This window comes from Argopecten irradians, chromosome 5 (assembly GCF_041381155.1).
Source record: "Argopecten irradians isolate NY chromosome 5, Ai_NY, whole genome shotgun sequence".
NCBI classification, from domain to species: Eukaryota; Metazoa; Mollusca; class Bivalvia; order Pectinida; family Pectinidae; genus Argopecten; species Argopecten irradians.
In genome coordinates, this window is record NC_091138.1 from 34746881 (window position 1) to 34762260 (window position 15380).

At 31.9% G+C, this 15380-nt stretch overlaps 1 protein-coding gene across 14 annotated transcripts in view; it reads right to left on the minus strand.

The window, feature by feature from the left end:
* Positions 1–161: 161 nt before the first annotated feature.
* Positions 162–15380, minus strand: part of LOC138323646 (coiled-coil domain-containing protein 33-like) — a 42089-nt gene continuing 26870 nt past the window's right edge. For 12 of the 14 annotated variants that reach the window (XM_069268399.1, XM_069268401.1, XM_069268409.1 and 9 more), the window contains 9 exons: positions 10596–10807; positions 8942–8986; positions 7123–7373; positions 6615–6703; positions 6280–6463; positions 5776–5852; positions 5303–5407; positions 4462–4590; positions 162–2836 (listed from right to left, as the gene is read on the minus strand). In XM_069268399.1, the coding sequence (XP_069124500.1) occupies positions 2768–2836; positions 4462–4590; positions 5303–5407; positions 5776–5852; positions 6280–6463; positions 6615–6703; positions 7123–7373; positions 8942–8986; positions 10596–10807 (1161 nt within the window). In that variant the 3' untranslated portion in view covers positions 162–2767. Of the gene's footprint in view, positions 2837–4022; positions 4062–4461; positions 4591–5302; positions 5408–5775; positions 5853–6279; positions 6464–6614; positions 6704–7122; positions 7374–8941; positions 8987–10595; positions 10808–15380 lie in introns of all 14 variants that reach the window. The other 2 variants (XM_069268405.1, XM_069268408.1) reach the window with 2 other exon arrangements.

The following is a 15380-nucleotide window of genomic DNA, read 5'->3' on the forward strand; positions in this document are numbered from 1 at the left end:
GTGGTCTATATACAAAGGTCAAATTGTGTTGATATATACCATTTTTGAAACCTGAAGAAAGTGGTCTTATTAAGCAGGTGGTCTTTATACAGAGGTGGTTGCTGAGGTAGATTTTACTGTATACCAGAATGTGGTTCCCTCAATGATCACATGACAGTAAGTCTGTTGTAATTCTTTATTCTTTAACGTAATAAATAAACAAGAACATAGTATTCCAATACATGATATATACAAAGTCACAAAATATCACATTCACTTGGTACAGATATCACAGAACATTAAACAATCTGAAGACACATTTTATATTGTACATTGCACTGGATTACCAGGCACAACAAACTATGGAAGGTAACACATAATCTTAGATATACCGGTATTTTATTAAAGTTTATCTCAGGAACCATTTGTTTATGATTCCTTTAAACTATAGGCTCATTAATTAAGGTGCTAATTGATCTATAATTAATTAAAGCTTGTTTATATTTTTGGAATTCTATCAATTTACCTTTGGGCCTACAACAATTACCCTGGTATCCTATAACTATCAATTAAAAACTCTTTAATCTTCGAAAATGATTGTGTATCATATATTTTACCAGTTTATTTCTGGTACTTAGGTGATATTACACTTAATTACATTACACTTAATGTAGAGATACAAATTTAGTTCAAATCATTTCATTGTCAAATCTTCAACAAGAAACAAGCATCACAGACATTTACAATAAATAAAATGAGGATGAACAAAAGACTTAAAAAGAGAAAATGCATTTGAATTTCAACATAATTGATAAAAATAAAACTTGAAAACAATGGACGGATTACACAAATTTAAAACGATATATGGCATAGTTTAATTTAACCCTATTATACATCAACTAAATTTTCAGTTCTCCTTTCTCATTTTTAGTCCACCTGCCCCATGAAATTATTTGATGGAGTCATATAGGCAATAGACTTACTAATTTAACCTTAATAAGATGCCTCCAAGATTGACTGGTGGATAAAAAAATGATTTCATAATTTTTAATTTTAAATGATTACATAATTATCTCCCTTTATAGACCATTGCGTCGATTCAGGATTTTTTAAAGTATAAATATACCTATATGGTATAAACTGAAGAGGCATTGATTTTACGGGAGCATATACACATAAGATTTGCTCCAACATTACACTCATACCCCCCTCTTAAGTGAATGCAAGTCACAGCCTGTGCATCCTGGCTAAATTAAAGGCCAGAATGGCATTGGAAGCGCAGCTATCAAGTATGTAGATAGTGGAAGATTTGGGCATGATCATAGTGGAAGATTGCAGGTCTAAAATGATATATTGGTAATTACTATATGTACAGTGTATGTTCTTACTGACCTCTATTGTTTTATTGAAGTGAAGTCGACAAATTAGATACCAAACATCAAAAAGCCTTGTCAAATAAAATATACAGTATTTAGGAAGAAAGATTACCAATTACAAAATAAAACACAAATTCACATTGAACAATTTTTAAAATGAAAAAGCACCAAATAGATAACTATATCAGTGAAAATCTCATGAAAATGCAGAATAAAATATGCACAAAATTGGAGGATAACTTGCTAAGTAGTTTTACAAAAAAAATATTAATCTTATAAAGGTAAATGTAATGAAGTCTTACCTATAATAGGTATTTGGTACGATGTTTAAGAAGATGGAATTTCCTGAGATGTATTTTTGGTATTTTTTTCTACATCAGATGATGAAAATTGATAAAGCATGATTTTTAAATTCATGCATGTCCACATAATATGACCAGTATGACCTTTTGATAGCCTAGCATCAATAACCTACATGATACCTACTCAGTATATGAAAGAGATAATATGCAATTTACTTTAATATTGCCTAAAAGCTATTGTCGTATGTTTTTATAGCACTTGTGAAGTAGATGGTGGCAATATACTGGATTTGCTGTACTTCATATACAAAACTAAAGAAAAAATAGAAAAAAAATAAGGCAGTAAAAATGATTCTTGGTATTACAGATAATTGTCATTTAAGAAAACAGATTCTTTACGCTCAAACCGATGTTGTGATAAACTATGAATGGTTCTATCTTGCTTAAAACTCCTCCACTATATATTGTCCATTTTTATCTTGACCTGGAGTAGCTCGATCTTGGCTTGCATCAGCTGTCACAGGAAAGAAATAAAGGGAAGTAACTCTGAATGTGAGTGGCTTATTCTTGGTCCCCATCAGATGTCGGGCGATACCTCCTACTAGTGATGGAGCGACACAAAGGGAAGTAACTCTGAATGTGAGTGGCTTATTCTTGGTCCCCATCAGATGTCGGGCGATACCTTCTACTGGTGATTGAGTGACATAAAGGGAAGTAACTCTGAATGCGAGTGGCTCATTCTTGGTCCCCATCAGATGTCGGGCGATACCTCCTACTAGTGATTGAGTGACATAAAGGGAAGTAACTCTGAATGTGAGTGGCTCATTCTTGGTCCCATTCAGATGTCGGGCGATACCTTCTACTAGTGATTGATTGACACAAAGGGAAATAACTCCGATTAATCTGAATAAGAGTAGCTTCACATGAGAAATACTGAGATGCAGCAGCAATCTACAGGTCTAGAACTTTTCTTGTCATGACTCCTATAGATAGAACAGCTTGTCTCTTTGGTGTAAGGTAGGATGGTTCTATGTTTGCTGAATGAGCACTGAATCTCTACATCATCTTACGATGAGTACAAAGAATTATTGTCTGCTGTACATGTAGGTTTCACCTGTACAGCGGCATCGGTGATAGTCTCTGTTTTGGTGGTGTGTATCTGTTGGGGTAGGAACGACCCTGAAAAATCAAACAAGACAGATGAATTAGGAAGTTATCCTTGTCATTTTAAACATCAAAGACATGAATCTACAAAGGAGATTTGTGAACCTGTTCAACATTATCCTCAAAATTATTCATTATTACTTAATATATAAAATGCAGTTTTGACATACATGTAAACCTTATTACAAGATCAGTCTAAACTTGTGAGCCTGTTTGATTTTGTGATAAGCACAAATTTGTGTGATGCTTACTGGTGATTCTAATTGGCTTAAATTTAAAAAGTCTAAAAATACAAGCCAGTTGTTAAAACATGTTGTTCTTATTGATCTACTTTATGCAAAAAGCTCAACTACATATTGTAGTAGCGTTATTGGTTTATAGGGTGAATATCTAGCCAAAAATCAAAGCCTTGTAAAACACAGTGCCCAGCTACAATGTACTTTGAATGGTGCTGTGTTAGGTAAAGATAAAGGCATACTTGTCGTAATTTAGCGCCTCTCAGCCCTCTGAATGTACTCCTTCCTACTTTATGTTAAGTAATAATATTCTGCCATGCTTTGGTATGTCTATAAGGAGCATGTGTTGTAGTAAAAGGATTGTGGACTTGGTGTCATTATTATTATTTACCTTATGAAAGATCTTTTATTTTCTGACAGGTTTTTGATTATAATAAATATATATAGAATAGACAGGATCTGGATTAGATAAGGGCCAGTTTTGACAGGTTACATCGGGACTTTTCAGCACTTTAGTATGATTCAATTAAATCATAATAGGCACTCTCTCACCCTCCACCACCCACCACCCCCCACCCCTCCCCCCCCCCCCCCCACCCTCCACCCCTCCTCCCCCACCCCTCCAAGTTGCCTTTTATGTACCCCGTTGATTGGCTGCTAATTTGCTGCTATGTAAAATGAAAATCACAGAAAGCATTATAGTATACTGATGCAGTGAAAAACTTTGGTATAGCTGTGAATTCTAGATGGGTATTTTTACCATTACAATTGAACTGTGATCTAAAGCAGCTATAATGATAATTCAACATCTACATACATATTCATTTTAACTATATAGGAATGATATGTTGGTAGGGATATTTGAAGGGATCAAGGTATTTATATATTCACTACAAGATAGGTAGCCAAGGAGCTCAAAATATAAATACGATTTTCTAATACTTCCATAGCAAAACTCAGGTTACCTATATGACGTAATAGGTCCTTCCACTAGGTTTCAAATCCTTACAGAAAAAAAAATTGTGAAATAATAATCAAAAATTTAAATTATTGGTGTTTGAAATCCTTACAAAAAAAATTATGTGAAATGATAATCAAAGATTTGAATTATCAATGTGAAAAAATAAAGAAGCAGAACACACAAGAAGCAATTATAACATGATCAATGTACATTGATTAAAAGCTGACATTATGTTACTCAAGCCTTATCTACAATTATCAATTAAATTTTTTGAAAATTGTGATTTTTCAGAACTTTACTACAAAAACAATGGTGACATCTAATTCATAAGAATAAAATTGACATTTCTATCAAATACAAGGTGGCCATACTAAATATGACCAGAGTGCAATTTTATCTTAATCTATCCAGTTTACAGGAAGAATCATTCAAGAGAGACTTACATAAGAGTTTGCGTTTGGGTAGTCATGGAGAACCATGCCTTGTGAACGACCAAATCCATGTTCCGCCTCATTGAGTCTGATTTGCATATCAGCTCTCTCCTTTCCCCACTGTCGTGAATTTTCAGCCAACTGCAACAGAAAATAAAATTTTATTTACACTATCGAAGCTGAACTAATTTTGATCGACTATTGATGACACTAAACCAGCAATCCTTGTACTGTCATATTTTCTGACATATTTTTGTATAGTTATATGGGACACACTAATCAACTAAATCTAGGTTTGTCCAGTTTTCTCATCCACACGAAGCCATTAGGAATGATTCATGTACAAGAAATATAATTTGTTTCAAAAATTGTTTTTTTAAACTGATAAATTTACTTTAAAATTCAATCAGGAGAGCCTCTGCTTGGCAACAGTTTGTAGAATTTCAGAAAGTTGGGACTAATCGAGGATAAATTTTAGTTCACCTACGTCCTTTCGGTTTCTCGAAATCAATGTATTGGATGACAAAGTAGTTTTGGTTTTATTAGATTAACATTGTTTTATTAGTTTAACATCCTATTAAAAGCCAGGGTCATGTAAGGATGTGCAAGGTAAATTGGTGGAGGAAAGCCGGAGTAACCGGAAAAAGACCATGGACCAGCGGTCAGTACCAATGACACAGTGGCCAATCAGACATGAAAAGATACTATGGATCACCAGCTCCCCTATGAGAATTATTTCTTAAGTAGCACTCTTGATTTTCTCAGTCACGGGTAAAATGCATGACTGCAATAAATCACTGTTTACTTTCTTAACAATAGTTGTAAAATAGAAGACAAGCTATATAATTTATACCTGTTTCTCCAGTGCCAGTACACGTGCATCTGCCCGTTCAAGGGCTTGGTACATTGCAAATTTCTCCTTCTCATCCCCAGGGTTCCCAGCGGTTTTCAGCTGCTCCTGTATATCACAAAAATCAACAATTAGATCATTTCAATACTTAGGAGTCCAACTGAATTTACACTCTTCTCAAAAGATTTTCCACCTCACAGATGGAAGAGTTTCCAAAAGCAGAAGAGCTACAAATCAAGTGATTCGAAGTTCTACTCTAGAATTGAAAGAGGGCAATGTGAGTTACCTTGGTAGGCTCTACTATGTGGGTATATGATTTTAACTGCTATTACATATTGGCCTGAGCCATATTTATAGGACTTTACCATTTGTAAAGTATCTTGGGAAATGACTCGTAACATAAGCTTTTTAAAATGTTATATGTTCATGAAGTTAAATGTTTGTAATCATTTTTACACAAGAAAAATCAATCTTACCCGAAGTTCATCCATCTGTGAACGAAGGCGCTTGTTTTCCTCTAATAAAGCCTCATTTGCCTCAGATGATTTGTCACCTAAATCAACAGAAAATTACAAACATTGCAGTTATGTAGCAAGTAGTGAATCATCTGTCAATATTGATTAACATTTGGACTTACAAAGCACTCAAATGAAGATATAATTCATACAGGTTTATTTTCACATCAATCTTCATTCCTTCCTCTGATACTTCTTCTTTGGCTAGTGTTCCAGTTTTAAAACAGAAATACAAGAACTGCAGCTGCTATTTCTGGTATCATAGATTTGGTAAAACATGCAACCAGACAAGCTGACCTTACTTTGACCTTAGTATCCTCTCAAAATTACCTTTGATTGACTTCTATACTGACCTGCATTTGATCTTAAAATCCGACTAAATTTGATCTTTTTGTAACATTTATACTAACCTTTGACCTTCCAATGTACCCTATAAATTGACCTTTATGTGACCTCTATACTGACCTTTCTTGGCCTTATTTTGTTTCTCCAGCAGTCTCTCCATCTTCTCTATGACCACCTCCTGTTTTTTACATGCCTCCTCCATCTTTTTGTACTTGTTGATCCTCTCCTGCATCCTCTGTATAATGGCTGCTTGACCTGACTGAGTCTGACTTTGTTTCAGTAATTTCTTTTCTTCATCATTTTTCTGAAATCAGAGAGGTCCATTTTATCATCAACCACCTAGAGAACCTGGTTGGTAATTTCATTGTTATCTTCATCATAATAACTTAACATTGTTCTATACTGTGTATGTGAACCTTAAAGTGAAAATACTCTGAAACAACAGATATACTTACAGCTATGAGCTCATTCTGGATCTTCTGTACTTTATCTTTGTAGGTGTTTAGATCATTTGTCTGTGACTGTAGGGTCTGTTTTAGAGCAGCTGAAAAAATGTTACAAAATTTGTAAGGTTTCGACAGCAATTTAGGTCAGCATTGCACCATCTTTTGGCTATATAACTGGTTTGCCCAAATTACCAAAGTAATTTATACTTTGGATATAAAGTTTGTCTTTAGAGGCCACCAATGGGACAAGAAAAATGTTTTTTTATATACAGGTCAATTGAAATTGGGCATTTGGGAGTCTCTATGCAGAGGTCATTGCTAAGGCAAGTTTCATTGTATCTGGTATAGATTTCGTTTGATACAAGTCATTGTAGTGCTGGCTGATCATGATAACATGACATATATTTCTCATCAGTAAATAGATATTCTATTTCATGTAAATTTAAAATCAAATTATAAATATTTACACAATGTACATGTATGTACACGTAATCACAGTAACTTATGAAAAACTAACCATATCGAGACATAATTTCTGGCTTAGAAAGACCATCCAGCTCAGCAGATTCTATCATGAGCTTGCTAGCGTCGTTGTAGTTAGCGAGATCACGACGAAGCTGACTGTTGTTGTTCTCGAGTTCACGAATCCTCTCCTGTAGAGCCACCATATCCTGTCCCATTTTCTGGACAGCCAGACGATAGTTCTCCAACTCCTTAGACTGGTGGTCAAGTACGTTCATAGAGGCATTGTCAAGGTCGGGCTGGCGGCTGAAGATAGGAAATAATTGTCACAGTTAGTTGATTGAAATTAAAATGATACCAAAAAAATTACTGTACTGTAAAAGCAATTTAGTGGAAAACCCTTGGAAAGGCAATGATTTTATTGTCAAAAGTTTGTTTTTGATTTTGTTTTTCAAGTTTGTTGTTTTTCTGCTTATACAGTTTATCTCAAAACTGATATGATTATCTAACTTAAGGTACTTATCAAGGAAGTTTGCTATTTTGACAGATGCAAGCCTTTTAAACCAAGGACAAATGGCTTTTTAACCATAAAGAAACTTTTAAGCAAAATTTCTTCAATTCATCAATAGTATATTTTCTAGTAAGGATTTAAAGATGGTTAAAAGATAAGAAGCTATGTTCTACACATGCAAGAAGAACCAGACATCATCAAAATGTGCAATACAACTAAACAAATCAATTGAATTGGGTATACATGTACATTGTATATGCAACAGCATGTTGGATATATATATTTATTGTAACAGGAGTCTTTCTACTTTATTCTAATTTTCACTAAAGAGCCACATTAACACATGTGCAAGAAATTAATTAGTTAAGAAGGAACATTAAGGAGTGGGGTCAAGGTCAAGAGGATGCAATAGAAATAGCTTGTGCAAAATGATTCAATATACAGTCAAGTGCCACCTGAACATTGATCAGTGTTTTGCCGAATTATTGTTTACAGTCAAACATTTTTAAAAGATTTATCCTGCTTTTTAATCATAATGTATACATATAAGGAAACAATTTTCCTTGCATTATAATTTTTTTTTCAATTTTTTTTTCTTTTTCTTTTTGTGATAAGATTTGACTGTATATAAATGAATAATGATCATTGAATGAAAGAGAATTATCAATGAAAAGTTCACTTTGAAAGTATATGTATCAGTATTGTATGATTCAACTTCTGTATTTTTCAACATCTGCAATATCAAATATTGAAAAATATCACACAAAGTAGTATTGGTCTTTTATCAATTACTTATTTAAAAATCCAATTAATAATGTAGCTCAAATCAATTTTGTTTCATTGTTTTAATAGTTTTGGAAAAAAATCTGTCAAACTTATTTCAACATCTAAAATATTCAATATCCGTGGTAGTATATGGTACCAATTGGTATAGTATGCACAAAACAGAAGCTCACATAGCATGTTCATATTGAATCAAGTTTTATTTATACATTTGAATTTATTTCAATCTCAAATGTTGTATGAATAAATTTCAAATCAATGTCATTTACACAGGAACAAGGAGGAGTTTGTTTATTTTAAATATAAACATGCTAATTTACAAGATTTTGTTGTATTTGATATTCCAAAATGTGTAAAATCATACAAACATGAAAAGAAATAACTTGATAACAGAAAACCAGGAGAAAATATGATAGCTCTCGCATTCCCCAGACTCTTAATTGCAGCTGAACATAAGGCTGATCTATTGTGAGAGTCTTGACAATGTGAGACGAATAGAAAATAATAAGAGAGTGATGAAAGAAGAGGTACTAGAATCCGCCACCACATGGGATCGGGAGTGGGTGTATATATATCAAACCTTTCTGGGAGGGCTCTAAGGCGGTCTCTATAATGGGGTCTGATACTGGAATGATTACACAGGCCATTTACAATGTTATACAGCTGATTCAATCGAATCACAAGCATGTCATACAAACAAATTATTATTGGTATATTTGTGATTGATAATTTCAGACTTTCTTTTGGTATACTGTCATATGAATAAGTCACTGTTTGGAAATTCACAAACTGACATGCTATGATGAAATTATCGAGCTTTAAAAAAATCTGTTTTTCCATCTATTTTAATATCCTCCAGTTTTGAATTGTTAAATAAAGAGAATGCATGAACCCTAGCCCAGGTATGCTCATAGTAGGAGCCTTTGTAAAGAATCAAGAGGGCTTATTCATAACATCTGTGTGACTTGTATGAATGTTATACATGAAGTTGAATATTAAGTAGTTCTTGTCATAAAAACAAATAATTATTGGTACATTTGTAATTGGTAATTTCAGACTTCTTTACACAGTGTATTATGAAAAGTGTTTGGAAATTCATAAACTGACATGCTATAATGAAATTATTAAGCTTCAATTGTTTCTTTAAAAAAGGTGTTTTTCCATCTTTTTTAATATCTTCCAGTTTTGAATTGTTCAATAAAGAGAATCCATGAAATTATTATCAAATTTTATCAACAAATGTCGTGACAAACATTATTAACATTAAAAGAGTATGTATGGTTTGAGGAAACAGAAAATTGGTACCATATAAATCTAGCATTAAACACAAATGTAATTACATAATTTACTATTTATTATCATTATTACTTTGATATTCAAAGCATTCTGATCTAACCTATTGATTGTTAATTCAAATGACAACAAATGGCCTTATTGATATACTCTCTATCCTTCTGTATATAGGTACATGTATTTCATAAAATCCTGTATCCTCGATTATTATCAGGATTTAAATGGTATCATTAAACCTTTATTTGGAAAGATAATATACCAATAGCATTATAGAATACTTTTATTCTAATAAAATTGTTTATCATCTAGAAAGACATTTTTTGAAAAATTAGGTCTGCAGATATTAGTTTTAGCACAGTTAACATATCAATTAATTGGAAGGGGAAATAATATGAAATGAAAATAGAACAGGTGCTAAAGGTACCATTTTGTTAATGCATTAAAATATATCATCCAGTTATACCCAAACTCTGATAATTATCATACAGATAATATACAGTATCATTTTGTTTTTAATTAAGTTTTTTGTAACATAACAATTTTAGAATTATGATTATTTAATATGTAATAGAAAATGAAAATTTGAATACATTTGAATTTTGATGCAGATTTGCTTTAAAGCTGATCATGTGTTACTTGAAAAATGCAAAATGTTTCACTAATTAAACAAGTTGCCATATATACAGTATTCTGATTAATGAAAGAAGAAATCATTTTGTTGTGATACCAGTTTACAACTCTATAGTAATGATTAGACAAAATATTAATATATAAGAATCAATTTAGAAATAATCCAAATGAAATGTTTTAGAAAATAATAGGTCCATATGAGATGCTTCAGTTTCATATGATATGATATGGGTTTTTTTGCTATAAAGCAAAATATACATATAGACAATGAAGTTACAGGTACATGTATATATCAGATCAAAAATATTTACCTCTGAGCTGGAGCAGCATATTTTGTATAAGCTGCTGGTATGTGGGTTTGCTGAGGTGCTTGTTGTATAGGGCGGGGAACACGTCCCGTGGGGCTGGGCTGTCGGCCCCGGGGTGCATGTTGCTTACCCTGGGGGTCTACAAACACGTACTGATAGTCAGGTAGTACAGAATCTACAGCACCATGAGGCGGCATTTCACCATCTTTAATCGGCTGTAAAGATATAAGGTTATTCTAAATAAGACACAGGAAATTGATTTAAAAAAAAAAATGTTTTACATTTAAATTATGCTTTTATATTAATCTTGGTAAAATTTTTAATGAACATTACATATACTGGAATTAAAAACGTTATTCAATAATTCAAGGTAATTCTTTACTTCAGCATTTCTAGACTTCCTGTTATAAAAAGCTGATTTCAGGTAAATAGCTGCAACGAAAATAATATCTGCGATATACCTATACATTTATGGAAAATGTGAAGAGAAACTAGAAATAAAAAAGTGATACCTCTTCCGCCTCTCGAACACTGATTTTACGAGTCCCAGACCCATTACCCATCAAGATTACAGTTTTACAAGCTTTTCTCTCAAATGATTTACTGACACTGATTGTTTCCAAAAACAATAACTTATATTTGTTAACTGTTTATGATAAAGGAAACTCTGTAATGAGTTACAAAAACATTGTCACTTACATAACAAAACATCATAGAAAATAATCAATTTTCTCTACACGGAAATTCTTTAGCGCAATTGTGAAATTTCCTGAACATATGCGTGTGCAAAGGAAGAGAACAGTTTCAATACATGAAGTACCTTTTCATCTTTCTCGCTATTTTATGGGCCCGGTAGGAAAGTGATTGCCTTCACTATGAATTATTCAGAGCATAATGTCGGAGTACATTGACTGTAGCATGCAATGAATATCGGTGAAAGAACAGTTTTATACCCAACTCAATATAACCCACTAACATTTATGGTAATACACAGTGCACCTGCAAGTACCTGTAGCAGTTTGCCTCCTAGACTTCCATAAGAATAAGAGATTAGTAAAAGATATATAACATATGGAATTATTCAATACTTGTTTCCTGTATTGGCTCCATCTTTTACTGGTGTTTTCTGTTACAATTAATTATATGAATATAAGTGCAGTTAGAGCATGGTTTCAATTTGTTCTTGGTCTTTATCATTACCTAGGTACAAATTCAGTTTTATCAATTTTTTTTTTATATATTTTATGATATAATAATATATACAATATCAATTTTATCATAATGATCATAAAACAAATTCAAATAAAGGTTAATTTGATAACAATTGAGTGTCATCTTTAAACCATTAACAAGTTGATCAGCACTTTAAAATCAGTTCTTATATGTTTTAAATGTTATAAATCTATTAACATTTATAAAAAGTATGCATCATTCTTCAGTTCAGTTCTGTGAGTTCAGTCTTAAACTTTTTGAATAAATATAAATCTTGCAATTGCATGTTGGATTCCTCATAGATTTTATTTAAAAGTATAGGTAGTGCAAGTCAAAAACACTTTATTGTTTTTCAAAAATAGAGAGTTCAAATTTTGTTGGAAAGTTTTTAATAATTATATGTTTTTCTATACTTGTACTTGTACCTAGTCAAGAACAAAAACAAAAATAAAGATTTTCTGAATGGCCATCAATCTGACAACCCTAACAGATTTAATCAAAAATTATTTACGATTATATATAAGCAAGGACACTATAAATTCTCTAATATTTTACAAAGTCCCATGCACCCACTTTTACACTATAATATTAAGCCATATTTTAGGACATTTCTTTAACTACTAGAAAATTAAAAGACTCGAAAAGACTCTCAATATTTTTTTTGTGTTCATATTTGACAATAACAATTTCCTTGTCACAGCAGACTATATGGCATAGATGTAGATAATGTATTGTATACACATGTACATTCTATAAAATCTTAATCTTATTACTAGAGTAGACTATACTCCTATACACTATATCTGCAGATAGAAGATAATCCGTATACACTATATCTGGTATGTAATTGATTATAATCCGTTCCAACACATACTAGTAATTTAATCCTTTATACCCGAGGTCTAAAGCTTACTGTTCAGATTCCTCTAACGTAAATATATTGTGTAAATAAACATTTAAATATCAATTGACCGATAAACCTTACAGCTATTTATACATATGGTACAGTGAAATGTCAAAAAATAAAACTTGTTTTCTGTACAATAATCCAAAAATGAAAGGCTAATAAAATAAACGAAGTATTGATTTTCAAAAATACAAACTAAATACAAAGAGTTTTTGATTTATGTCTTACTCTCATACATTATAGGATAATCTTTTGTTGATAAAAACACAATATATGAATTCATGAAGGTTTTTAGCTTTAAATATGCCATTATTTCAATTTAATTTATTACTTGTGTGTCATTTAATTGATTACAATGTATTTCATGACATTTAAATTTTAACTGACATTAGTACAGAATTTTCCAGATGTAATCTATCTTCAAAATGTTAAGGTGTATGTATGCTCTACCTAGTTATTCTTATTATTCAGTGCTATACCCCGGTACATTTATTGATTTTTTTAAATTAAGATAAAAATCAGACAGTCTTAATTTACATGTCATGGTTTTAACATTGTAGGCATTGTTAATTTGTTAATAGTTATTAAATTTGTTAATTCAGTTTTTTGAGACACCTAAAAACTAGATTCAATTGAATGGCAATTTAATTACAAAAATACTCCAAACTTATACAACTTTTAATTTGTCATTCTAAATACCAAGGTATGTACTTAACAAAACTTCACGAACTTACCTCAGCCGTATATGGACGATAATACATTGTAGCCATCTTGGAAATTTTATCTTGAGTTTAATTAAAATATGCCACTTAATTTATGATCAAATTGATGAGACACAGTACCAAAAGTTAATTAGCAGAAAATATCCACAGACACACACTATAAATCCAAAACAAGTACTACGGGGAAAACTTGGTCTAAATCCTCAAAATCATTTTGCTGGAAAAATGGCTGACAAAATATCCTTGGCAAAGATCAGTGTTCTACAAATAGTCTACAGGAGATATTACACAGAATGTATATATCACATTGAACAGATCCCATTTTGGTTTGAGGGGCTCCTCGGGGTGAATTCTGTACCGTTATAACTGTCAAAGTTTCTCTCATTATAACTAATAAATAACTGGCCCCTGGTCTTATTATCATCAATATTCACCGCTTATTAAGCTAAACTGGGGCTGAAATTAGCATAAACGGGAGGAAATCAATACAACTATCCCTGTTGGTGATTCTTTAATGTTTTACCTGGTCACACAGGTAAGTTAATTAAGCCCACCCTAAGCTACCCCTTCCGACTACCTGTAGAGTTGTTTACCTATGGCCGCCTGGTAACCCCAAACAAGCCGTTTCACGATTCAACAGGTGATCCAGCTATAAACTTCTGCCACCCCTATACAAGCCTTTTAAATGTCTTAGGACGTTATAGTCTGTTCTATATTACTGGTCAGGTAACAGATTAGCATTATACTTCATAATATAACCCATTTCAAACCAGGGAAAAGATACTTTCTCAAAAATAGTATCATTAGTTTTAATTAAAAAACAAAAAAAATAAAAGAATGAATGGAAATTTAATTATTTATTAACATCGTTCATATTTTGCATTCTAAATAGACAAAACAGAACAAGAAATGTGAAAGATTTTTTTATAAAAAACAACCTAAAAGCAACAAGTAACTGAAAGTAATTTAATGTGAAAATTTTTTTATAAAAAAATCAACCTAAAAGCAACAAGTAACTGAAAGTAATTTAACAGGTAATTTATTAGTGACAGGATTATCACCTACATGACTACCTATCGATAAGTTTTATCTTATCAAATACTGGTATGATCAGCGAGACAATAAGGTACTTCACTCAAAACAGCAGATGTAGATGCAAATTATCATTTAAAAGATAACTCCATTGTAAAATCAATGATGCTATTAGGGAATTGACACAAAACCAAGATTTCCTTGGCACTTCTTGAAAAATAACAATTAAAGAGATAAAAAGATATGAATTGTCAACAGAGTAATACCCCACACTCGGGCTAATTAGGCCTTTTGATTAGTAATAACTCCATTAATAGGGGACATTGCAGAACCCTATATCATAATAAACATTATAAATGATAATGTTATCTGAATATAATGGTTAAACAAGCACCAACTGTTTGTACAGTAAAACACGGTTATAACGAACCTCTTGGGACCAATGGAATCACTTTGTTATCAACATAGTTCATTATGGTCATATTACAGGCATCTTATTTAAACTTTGATGGGCAATGAAAATTACTACCGTATTGGACCCAATAAGTGCCCTGTGCGCTTAAAAAATTGAAGCAAATAAGGGGCGCTTAATAGAAACAAATTTGGACTAGCCTTTTAAATCGATTTGCAAAAAATAATTATATATATATATATATATATATATCAGTATGGAAAACAACCCAGTTTTCATATTTTCAGTCTGTATTTGATTCGAAGTCAGTGTAATTGAAGAAGGGCGTTTATAGGGATGGGGGCACTTATTGAATCGAATATGGTACTTTATAACCAGAAATCTGTTGTAATTGTGTTTTACTGTTACAGAGATTGACAATTCAAAGACACAAAAACAGAACCAAAAAACTGAAGCTGGTTACCAATGAGATTTAAAAAAAAATATAAATATATAAAGGATTT